The following is a 12070-nucleotide window of genomic DNA, read 5'->3' on the forward strand; positions in this document are numbered from 1 at the left end:
AATGTCTCTGCTTTTCAATATGCTATCTAGATTGGTCATAACTTTTCTTCCAAGGAGTAAGCGTCTTTTAATTTCATGGCTGCAATCACCATCTACAGTGATTTTGGAGCCCAAAATAATAAAGTCTGACACTGTTTCCCCATCTATTTCCCATGAAGTGATGGGACCAGATGCCATGATCTTCGTTTTCTGAATGTTGAACTTTAAGCCAACTTTTTCACTCTCCTCTATCACTTTCATCAAGAGGCTTTTTAGCTCTTCTTCACTTTCTGCCATAAGGGTGGTGTTATCTGCATATCTGAGGTTATTGATATTTCTCCCGGCAATCTTGATTCCAGCTTGTGTTTCTTCTAGTCCAGCGTTTCTCATGATGTGCTCTGCATAGAAGTTAAATAAGCAGGGTGACAATATACAGCCTTGACGTACTCCTTTTCCTATTTGGAACCAGTCTGTTGTTCCATGTCCAGTTCTAACTGTTGCTTCCTGACCTGCATACAGATTTCTCAAGAGGCAGGTCAGGTGGTCTGGTATTCCCATCTCTTTCAGAATTTTCCACAGTTTCTTGTGATACACAGTCAAAGGCTTTGGCATAGTCAGTAAAGCAGAAACAGATGTTTTTCTGGAACTCTCTTGCTTTTTCCATGATCCAGTGGATGTTGGCAATTTGATCTCTGGTTCCTCTGCCTTTTCCAGAAGCAGCTTGAACATCAGGGAGTTCACGGTTCACGTATTGCTGGAGCCTGGCTTGGAGAATTTTGAGCATTACTTTACTAGCATGTGAAATGACTGCAATTGTGTGGTAGTTTGAGCATTCTTTGGCATTGCCTTTCTTTGGGAATGGAATGAAAACTGACCTTTTCCAGTCCTGTGGCCACTGCTGAGTTTTCCAAATTTGCTGGCATATTGAGTGCAGCACTTTCACAGCATCATCTTTCAGGATTTGAAAAAGCTCCACTGGAATTCCATCACCTCCACTAGCTTTGTTAGTAATGATGCTTTCTAAGGCCCACTTGATTTCACATTCCAAGATGTCTGGCTCTAGATTAGTGATCACATCATCATGATTGTCTGGGTCGTGAAGATCTTTTTTGTATAGCTCTTCTGTGTATTCTTACCACCTCTTCTTAATATCTTCTGCTTCTGTTAGGTCCAGACCATTTCTGTCCTTTATCGAGCCCATCTTTGCATGAAATGTTCCCTTGGTATCTCTAATTTTCCTGAAGAGATCTCTAGTCTTTCCCATTCTGTTCTTTTCCTCTATTTCTTTGCATTGATCGCTGAGGAAGGCTTTCTTATCTCTTCTTGCTATTCTTTGGAACTCTGCATTCAGATGCCTATATCTTTCCTTTTCTCCTTGGCTTTTCAGCTCTCTTCTTTTCACAGCTATTTGTAAGGCCTCATAAAACAGCCATTTTGCTTTTTTGCATTTCTTTTCCATGAGGATGGTCTTGATCCCTGTCTCCTGTACAATGTCACAAACCTCATTCCATAGTTCATCAGGCACTCTATCTATCAGATCTAGGCCCTTAAATCTATTTCTCACTTCCACTGTATAATCATAAGGGATTTGATTTAGGTCATACCTGAATGGTCTAGCGGTTTTCCCTACTTTCTTCAATTTGAGTCTGAATTTGGTAATAAGGAGTTCTTGATCTGAGCCACAGTCAGCTCCTGGTCTTGTTTTTGTTGACTGCATAGAGCTTCTCCATCTTTGGCTGCAAAGAATATAATCAATCTGATTTCGGTGTTGACCATCTGGTGATGTCCATATGTAGAGTCTTCTCTTGTGTTGTTGGAAGAGGGTGTTTGCTATGACCAGTGCATTTTCTTGGCAAAACTCTGTTAGTCTTTGCTCTGCTTCATTCTGCATTCCAAGGCCAAATTTGGCTGTTACTCCAGGTGTTTCTTGACTTCCTACTTTTGCATTCCAGTCCCCTATAATGAAAAGGACATCTTTTTTGGGTGTTAGTTCTAAAAGGTCTTGTAGGTCTTCATAAAACCGTTCAACTTCAGCTTCTTCAGCGTTACTGGTTGGGGCATAGACTTGGATAACTGTGATATTGAATGGTTTGCCTTGGAGACGAACAGAGATCATTCTGTCGTTTTTGAGATTGCATCCAAGTACTGCATTTCGGACTCTTTTGTTGACCATGATAGCTACTCCATTTCTTCTGAGGGATTCCTGCCTGCAGTAGTAGATATAATGGTCATCTGAGGTAAATTCACCCATTCCAGTCCATTTTAGTTCACTGATTCCTAGAATGTCAACGTTCACCCTTGCCATCTCTTGTTTGACCACTTCCAATTTGCCTTGATTCATGGACCTGACATTCCAGGTTCCTATGCAATATTGCTCTTTTCAGCATTGGATCTTACTTCTATCACCAGTCACATCCACAGCTGGGTATTGTTTTTGCTTTGGCTCCATCCCTTCATTCTTTCTGGAGTTATTTCTGCACTGATCTCCAGTAGCATATTGGGCACCTAATGACCTGGGGAGTTCCTCTTTTGGTATCCTATCATTTTGCCTTTTCATACTGTTCATGGGGTTCTCAAGGCAAGAATACTGAAGTAGTTTGCCATTCCCTTCTCCAGTGGACCACAACAGTTTCACAAAGTAAAATCGATGCTCTGGTATTAGGCAGAAAGGGAAGGGAAGACAGTTCTTCAGTATGTTTCTTGGTTGCCTCCAAAAATAATCTTAATGCCAAAGTGGCATATTTTAAGCCCATTCAGCTGTTAACTGTGGATTTGTTTTTTTTTTTTTTTTTGCTGCTTTTAGTTTGTTGCTTATTGCAATTACTCCTGTTTAATTCTGGAGAAGGCAGTGGCACCCCACTCCAGTACTCTTGCCTCGAAAATCCCATGGTTGGAGGAGCCTGGTAGGCTGCAGTCCATGGGGTCACAAAGAGTGAGCGACACACAACTGAACGACTTCACTTTCACTTTTCACTTTCACACATTGGAGAAGGAAATGGCAACCCACTCCAATGTTCTTGCCTGGAGAATCCCAGGGACGGGGGAGCCTGGTGGGCGGCTGTCTGTGGGGTTGCACAGAGTCGGACACGACTGAAGTGACTTTGCAGCAGCAGCAGCATGTTTAATTCTCAGCTATTAGATGACCAACTCCTTGAGAAAAAGACTTGTCTTATTCACATGCACACCCTCAGAACAGAACAGACTTTAGCGGAATCAGTTCATAAGTACTATGGGCATGCAAACCAAATATCCAATTTGCTAGAATTATTTTGCAACCAGGATAATGAGGTTTATGACTTTTTGTGTATGGTTTTAATGTCAACTATTATGACTGAGGTCCTTGCTTCATTTCCCTTTCAGGGTGTATTCAAGATAAGTGTTGTCTCTCGTAAAATAGGCTATATTAATTTGTTGGGAGACATACCTGATTTTCTTACTGCAAGGTTTCTTTGCACTTAAAAGAAAACTCCGGTAAAATTCTGATCTAAAGCTGAAAGTCTTAAAAAAAAAACTAACAAGTACTTTTCCTTCCATTTTACTCATATTATTGCTTCAATCTGCAAACACAAGTAGCTGCTTTCCATTTAATTTATAAACATGAAACTACTGTTAAAACTTTGAGATTGCCACAATTTGGCTTTTTTTTTCCTGTAAAGCAAATTATTTAATTATACAGACAGACAAGGTGTCGTTCCTGTATATGTCTCGCTCTTCAAATGTTCTGTAATCAGAATTCTATGTTTTGAAAGCTCTTTGCAAAACTAAAAACATGGATCCTCAGGAGACTCCAATCAGGGAATGCTTTCAGTCAGCGACCAATCTCACCCCTTGAAGCCTGGGATGGGAAAGGCAGCCCAGGGGAGATAATCAAGCCCTGCCAAAGACAGCAGAGGGCCCCTCCCGGGAGCGGAGGCGGGGTCGAGGGCGGAGGCGGGGCCGGGGGCGGAGCGTCGCCGCTCAGAGAGGAGCCCCCCGCCCTCCCCGCAATTGGCCTGCGTCGCTCGCCGGAATCCGGGTACTGCGGGCGCCTCGGCTCGGCCCTTTCCACTCGTTCTGGGCGCTCTGCCTGGGCATGCAGTTACTTCGAAGACTGCGGCTCTGGGGGCTCGGCGCCTCCGCAGGCCTGATCGCCTCGGCCCGAGCCCCGGGCGCCAGCCGCTACCACCGCCCCCCGCCCCGCCCCCGCGCGCCGCCCGCCAGTCCTCCGCCCCGCCTCCGCCCCCGCGTCGTGCTTAGCCCGGAGTCGCAGCGCCCGGCCGTCGTCGCCTGCAGAGGCCCGTCGCCCGCCACCGCCGCCTGCATGGAGCTCCCCGGAGCTGGTGAGCTCGGGCGGGCGGTGTGGGGCGACTGGAGTTTGGGGGCGTGGGCTCGGCTTGGCCGCGGGGAGGGCCCGGCCTCTCCGCCCCGCCTGCGCCCCCAGCGCTTGGAGCGCGATCCCACGCCCGCCCTGCCCTGGGGCTCCTCTTCCCGCCCTGCGGGGAATTCGGTGTAGCAGCAGAGAACCCGATACAACCGGGCATGATCAGTGCTGCTTGTCAGCGAGTGTTTTTGTTCGTGCACGCACTGTTGGTGCGACGGGAGGCCGGGAGTGTGAACCCTTTCTAAGTTTCACTTTTCTTTCCCGATGATCTTCTAACCTTTTAGAAACTTCATGCCGACACGTACCCTCCGACGGTGTTTGTGTGATCAGCAAAATCTAGAAAAAGCTCCGTTTTTATACTTTATCACAAAGGCTTGAACCGCCGCACTTAGGTTTTCCTCGTAGAATTTTATTATCGGTGTGGAAGTGACCTCTCTAAACTGGCGCCAGATCTGCAGTAGGGCTCAGAATGAGTTTCCAGTTTATGTCAGCATTTGCTGTGAACTGAAGTTGGTGGGTAGAGCGAGTTAGGGGTTGGACTTTTGGTGAAAGGCATCAACAAGCCAATTAGAGAAAAGGTGCTCTTCTGTGAAGGAAATGTCAACCCACTCCAGTATTCTTGCCTGGAGAATCCCACGGACGGAGGAGCCTGGTGGGCTACAGTCCACGGGGTCACAAAGAGCAGGACACAACTGAGAGACTTTCAAGTTTTTTTCATGTGAGATTTTTGAAATATAAACGCATGAAAATGAAAGTGAAAGTGAAGTCGCTCAGTCGTGTCCGACTCTGCGACTCCATGGACTGTAGCCTACCAGGCTCCTCTGTCCATGGGATTCTCCAGGCAAGAATACTGGAGTGGGTTGCCATTTCCTTTTCCAAGAGATCTTCCCTACCCAGGATTTGAACCCGGGTCTCCCACATTGTAGGCAGACGCTTTAGCGTCTGAGCCACCACATAGATATAAAAAGCATGAAAATCTTAAAATGTTATGTAATAACCATTCACTAGTGTAAATATGTTTACAATTGTTGAGGGAATGAAATGATGAAGACCTTGGGAGGTCAATGCTGAGGGTGGGAATTTTTGAGATGCAGTTATAAACGGAAACTTGTCAGTGTCAAAGAGAAGGGTTTCCCACCCCAGTTCCTTCACTGTGTGGCCTTGGAATTGAGGATGCTGATGGCATGCTTTTAAGATGTTTGTGGAGTTTAATGCCTTTTTACATTGCGTTTCACATATTATTAGCTTACTTTGTCCATTTCTGGCTAGTAATTTGGGTTGTAATTTTGTTCCTTTTTCATGATGTGGAAACCAAAGCATGGAGGTCAGGTGACTTGTTGACAGCTGTCAACATTTCTCCAGTTGTAAGATGTTTCTATTTTTAGTAGCTAGGCCAGAGCTGGCATGGATGATGGAACTGACCCTTTCCACTGATTCTTGGGAACTATACCAACTATATATCTATTGTTTAGTTGCTAAGCCCTGTTGACTGTTTTGTGACCCCATAAACTGTATAGTCCAACAGGCTCCTTCTGTCCATGGGGTTTCCCAGGCATATTGGAAATAGCTTCTTGGGGAATATACCTACCTAGTAGAGTGAGTAGAAGAGAATTTTGCTTAATAAAGTTGTGCTTTGTTATCCAGATAGGAAACTTACACTTTGTGTGAGGAAGGGCAGACTATTCTTTTTTTCTTCTATCGGTCTGTCTTTGATGAAGTCATTTGTGGAAGTACACATATATTTGAATATTAGTGTATACTTCATGTACAATTTTATAATGTATTTTAAACATGCATTAATTGTTTTCTTATAAAACTAATGACTATTTGAAACATTTGAATAGCAGGAAATGTATTGAATACAACTATGTCAGCCTTTTTGTCTATAATTGTACACATAGTACAAGTGCATATGCATTCTTATATCTGCTCTTTAAAATGAAAATGCTCTTCTTAACCAGAACAGATACCAGGCAGATATCTGGGTGTATTATATTATATAAAATGTGTATATTATAATATAAACTGTTAATGTGAACTTTCCAGCAGTGCTGTTGCTGGCAGGTTTTGGTGGTTGAGTAACTGGATTCAAAGTCTAGCCTCAAGACCTGTAACCTGAGGCAAGTTGCTTAATTGGCTAGTCTGTGAAAAGAGTTTAATATTACCCTGTTATCAGGGTAATATTAAACTAAGGGAGTTAACCATCTTCTGTAAAGTGCTTTCAGCAATGCCTGGCATAGACACTTGCTCAAATGTTAGATATTGTTGTTATTGCTAGTAGTGGTTAACCAGTCTTACCTCTTTTGTTTTTGACCACGCCATTCAGCTTGTGGGATCCTAGCTCCCATACTAGGGGGTCGAACCCTTACCCCTACATTGGCATCTCAGAGTCTTAGCCACTGAACTGCAGGGAAGTCCCCCTCACCTAATCTTTACGGTTTTAATTCACTTAGCAACATTACTCTTACTTGGATTTGTACAAAATAATTTTAACAATAGTTAAACCAAATTTTAAATACAATGATCAATTTATAGTTAAGTCCTTTATTTCAAGGTTGGTTATTATTTTATTTATTTATTTCTGGCTAAGCTGGATCTCTTGTTGCACACAGACTTTCTCTAGCTGCAGAGAGCCGGGGCTCCTCTTCGTTGCGGTACACATGCTTCTCTTTGCAGTAGCTTCTCTTTTTGTTTAGCACAGGCTGTGGGCACCTGGGCTTCAGTAGTTAACGGCGCACAGGCTCAGTAGTTGTGGCTCACAGGTCCTAGAGAATACAGGCTTGGTAGTTGCTGCTAGCAGGTTCTAGAGCTCCAGCTCAATGGTCCTGGTGCTTGGGCATCGTTGCTTGTGGCACATGAGTTGAGTTTAGTTGCCCTGAGGCGTGTGGAATCTTCCTGGACCAGGAATCAAACTCATGCCCCTTACATTGGCAGGCAGATTCTTACCCCAAACTGTACCACCAGGGAAGTCCAAAGGTTGGTTATTTTAAGGCAATTTTTCCAAAACAAAAATATGTACTTCTGTAAAAGAAAATATCATTATGATTGTTGTTCAGTGGCTTGCTTGGGTGTGTCTGACTATTTGTGACCCCATGGACTGCAGCACGCCAGGCTTCCCTGTCTTTCAACTATCTCCTGGAGTTTGCTCAGACTCATGTTCATTGAGTCAGTGATGCCATCCAAACATCTCATCCTCTGTCGCCCCCTTCTCTTCCTCCCTTCAGTCTTTCTCAGCATCAGGGTCTTTTTCAGTGAGTTGGCTGTTCACATCAGGTGTCAAAGTATTAGAGCTTCAGCTTCAGCATCAGTCCTTCCAATGAATATTCATGGTTGATTTCCTTTAGCATGGACTGGTTGGATCTCCTTCCTGTCCAAGGGACTCTTAAAAGTCTTCTCCAGCACCACAGTTCAAAAGCAGCAATTCTTTGGCACTCAGCCTTCTTAACAGCTCTCACATATGTACGTGATTACTGGAAAAATAATAACTTTGACTATAGTGTCTTTTGTTGGCGAAGTGTTATCTCTCTAGGTTTGTCATAGCTTTCCTTCCAAGGAGCAATCGTCTTCTAATTTCATGGCTGCAGTCACCTTCCACAGTGATTTTGGAGCCCAAGAAAATAAAGTCTGTCACTGTTTCCATTTTCCCCCTTCTATTTGCCATGAAGTGATGGGGCTGGATGTGGATGTGTTTAATTCATGTCTGCCAGCCTTTGCTGAAACACTGGAGCTTAGAGAACTGGAAGTATTTCCGATTTGAGCCCTGTTGAGAAACATTGTTCTATAGGATGACATAGAACCTGGAGTTCCAAGAGCTACTTGGAAGTGGTATTCTCTTCTTTTTGAGTTAATAATTCATGCGACACCATGAACTGTAGGCCACCAGACTCCTTTGTGTATGGGATTTTCCAGGGAAGAGTACTGGAGTGGGTTGCCATTTCCTTCTCTAGGGAATCTTCCCAACCTAGGGATGGAACCCAGGTCTCCCATAATATGGGCAGATTCTTTACCAAGTCTGAACCACCAGGAAAGCCTGTTAATAATTCATATCTCAGTTCAGTTCATTTCAGTCGCTCAGTCATGTCCGTCTCTTTGCAATCCCATGAATCGCAGCATGCCAGGCCTCCCTGTCCATCACCAACTCCCAGAGTTCACTCAGATTCATCTCCAGTGGTTCAGTGATGCTCTCCAGCCATCTCATCCTCTGTCGTCCCCTTCTCCTCCTGCCCCCAATCCCACCCAGCATCAGAGTCTTTTCCAATGAGTCAACTCTTCGCATGAGATAGCCAAAGTACTGGAGTTTCAGCTTTAGCATCATTCTTTCCAAAGAAATCCCAGGGTTGATCTCCTTCAGAATGGACTGGTTGAATCTCCTTGCAGTCCAAGGGACTCTCAAGAGTCTTCTCCAACACCACAGTTCAAAAGCATCAATTCTTCGGCGCTCAGCCTTCTTCACAGTCCAACTCTCACATCCATACTTGACTACTGGAAAAACCATAGCCTTGACTAGACGGACCTTAGTCGGCAAAGTAATGTCTCTGCTTTTGAATATGCTATCTAGGTTGGTCATAACTTTTCTTCCAAGGAGTAAGCATCTTTTAATTTCATGGCTGCAGTCACCATCTGCAGTGATTTTGGAGCCCCCCAAAATAAAGTCTGACACTGTTTCCACTGTTTCCCCATCTATTTCCCATGAAGTGATGGGACCGGATGCCATGATCTTTGTTTTCTGAATGTTGAAGGTTTTCAGCTATTTGGTAATTTAATAGAAAAAATTTTGTGTTTCAAGTTGTAGACTCTTGTTGATTTTGACATACCATTGCATTCAAGAATTTTATTTATTTTTTAAAAAATTTAAAAATCTTTTAAACATTTTATTTATAGTGTTGTGTAAGCTAAGTGATCAGTGATGATCTTTTCTATGTAGGTACATTTGCCCCAAATATAGATATGTATAGATTTATTAAAACTTTTGTTTAAATGTAAGCTGTGTATTTTTCAACACAAGTGTAAAAATAGAAAGGAAACATTTACTTGTTCTCACATATTTCAATAGCTGTGAATAGATTATGGTAAACTAACACTTGTTGAACACCTGCATGCCAGGCACTCAAGCTTAATAAGGTTTGAACTGTAATATAAATAAATCGCATTATTAAGCATACTATTAATTTTTTTGATTTTGGTGTTGAACATGACTAGTTAGTATAAAAAATCAGCAATAAAAAGGTTTTAGCTGTCTTTTTTTGCTTTTATCTACAAAATAGGTGTGTGTGTGTGTCTGTGTGTAGAGTGTGTCTGTAAATAATATTAAAGATTACTAAAATTACAATAAAAATTTAGTGTTTTTGGCTTATGTTAACTATAACTTATCATGAACATTTATTATCTTGAGTATTCTAAGCCATATTCTTAATGGAATGTGTTTTTAAAGGTCTGATATATGAAAATAGAGGATTATAACAGAATGAAATAAGTGACTTCTTTAATATCTTCAATGGTAAATTAATCATTAGTCAATATATAGAATAAAAATTATGTAAGTATCCCAGGATTTTGTTCAGTTCTGGTTCAAACACCATTTGTGTCTAAAAGCATGGAGGATAATGGTATGGGGAGACCACCAGCTGATAAATTTAGCAATTGACTTTATCAGTTTAAACAGACACCCTCTTTCCCTTAACCTCCTCCTGAGGCATATAATTGTTCTACCCATTATAAGAAAACAAAAAAACAAGGACCAAGTGTGAAATGTCACTCTAGTATTAGTACATGTCTTTGGAAGAGCTGTCAGGGAAACTATAAGATCTTTTTTGCTTTTAACTGTTGAATTTCTAGAAAAGCATATTTAGAGCTATGTGTTTTTAATGTGTGGATTTTAATGTTTGAATTTCCCATGTTAATATAATAATGGAATGAAAAAAATTTTTAAATCTTTTCTGAAGGAAAAATAAAAGTCAGAGTTTATAGAGATGAGAACACAGAATTGATGTTGTTAACAAATAAACATGGAGGAGATTGCCAGAATCTTGTTAGCTTGTGTTCAGAAGTTATGTGAAAAATGTAGTTTTGGAGTTAAGAAAATGTGTCTTACAAAGGATCTTGAGGTTTGTTGATTAACTCAACTTTAACCCTGAGTTGAGTACTGTGCTTCACGAAATTATTAAAGCTGTTTAACATAAAAATAGATTTATAGAAATGTAGAATATGTTATAACTAAATAAGTAGCTTACAGTATGTTTGAATACCAATTTTACCATTTCTTAAAAGATGTTAATTTATATTGAGTTGTTAGTTGAATTGCTTTAGCTTAGGATATGAATTAAAAAGTAAATAAAAATAATACAGTTTTCTTTTTGTAATGTTATAGGGCTGAATTCCAATGAATGTGAAAGTGTATCAAGCAAAGAAAAAATGTCAGAAGAATTTGAAGCCAACACCATGGATTTTCTGGTAGATTTGCCATTTGCTACCATAGATATTAAAGAAGATAGTGAAAGTAAGTACTTTATTAAATAAATATGTGTTTAGAAGCAATGAACAGTAAATTTAGTGATATATATATTTTTTCTTAATAAATAATTTCACCTTAAGTATTGTTGTGTTTTTGAGTTTGGGTTGTTAATTAATAATTGTTTGGCTCCATAGTATAGAATCCGCCTGCCAATGCAGGAGATGTGAATTCAATCCCTGGGTCAGGAAGATCCCCTGGAGAAGTAAATGGCAACCCACTTCAGTAATCTTGCCTGGAAAATCCCATGGACAGAGGAGTCTGGTGGGCCACAGTCTGTGGGGTTGCCAAAGAGATGGACACCATTTAGTGACTAAACAACAACGGTAACAACTCTCAAGATGATTGTAATCCTTAACTATGAACCTAAGGTTAAGTTAAATGATAAGGTTAAGTTAATCTTAACTTAAATCAAGGTTCAAAACAGAGTAGTTCAGTGAGTTTTCTTTCTTTCAGTCATGCATCATTCCTTAATGGGGCATTCAGTTCTCCGCATTGAAATTATCATAATCCTTATTTTACCTCACCGAATTCTAAGTCTAGCTTTGTAATTATTGCAGATTTTAGAGATACTGGAAATCACCGTATTTTGTACTTATTCAGTTCAGTTCAGTCGCTCTGTCGTGTCCAACTCTTTGCAACCCCATGAACAGCAGCATGCCAGGCTTCCCTGTCCATCACCAACTCCCGGAGTTCACTCAAACTCATGTCCATTGAGTCGGTGATGCCATCCAGCCATCTCATCCTCTGGTGTCCCCTTTTCCTCCTGCCCCGAATCCCTCCCAACATCAGAGTCTTTTCCAATGAGTCAATTCTTCACATGAGGTGGCCAAAGTACTGGAGTTTCAGCTTTAGCATCATTCCTTTGAAAGAACACCCAGGACTGATCTCCTTTGAGAAACCTATATGCAGGTCAGGAAGCAACAGTTAGAACTGGACATGGAACAACAGACTGGTTCCAAATAGGGAAAGGAGTATGTCAAGGCTGTATATTGTCACCCTGCTTATTTAACTTATATGCAGAGTACATCCTGAGAAACGCTGGGCTGAAGGAAGCACAAGCTGGAATCAAGATCGCCGGGAGAAATATCAATAACCTCAGATATGCAGATAACACTACCCTTATGGCAGAAAGTGAAGAGGAACTAAAAAGCCTCTTGATGAAAGTGATAGAGGAGAGTGAAAAAGTTGACGTAAAGCTCAACATTCAGAAGATGAAGATC

General features: G+C 41.5%; 1 protein-coding gene across 3 annotated transcripts in view; it reads left to right on the plus strand.

The window, feature by feature from the left end:
* Window positions 1-2756: 2756 nt before the first annotated feature.
* Window positions 2757-12070, plus strand: part of AKAP7 (A-kinase anchoring protein 7) — a 134636-nt gene continuing 125322 nt past the window's right edge. For all 3 annotated transcript variants that reach the window (XM_069598434.1, XM_069598436.1, XM_069598435.1), the window contains exons 1-2: window positions 2757-4298; window positions 10707-10835. In XM_069598434.1, the coding sequence (XP_069454535.1) occupies window positions 4052-4298; window positions 10707-10835 (376 nt within the window). In that variant the 5' untranslated portion in view covers window positions 2757-4051. The remainder of the gene's footprint in view (window positions 4299-10706; window positions 10836-12070) is intronic.

The sequence above is a fragment of the Ovis canadensis genome, chromosome 8, assembly GCF_042477335.2.
Source record: "Ovis canadensis isolate MfBH-ARS-UI-01 breed Bighorn chromosome 8, ARS-UI_OviCan_v2, whole genome shotgun sequence".
Taxonomy (NCBI): domain Eukaryota; kingdom Metazoa; phylum Chordata; class Mammalia; order Artiodactyla; family Bovidae; genus Ovis; species Ovis canadensis.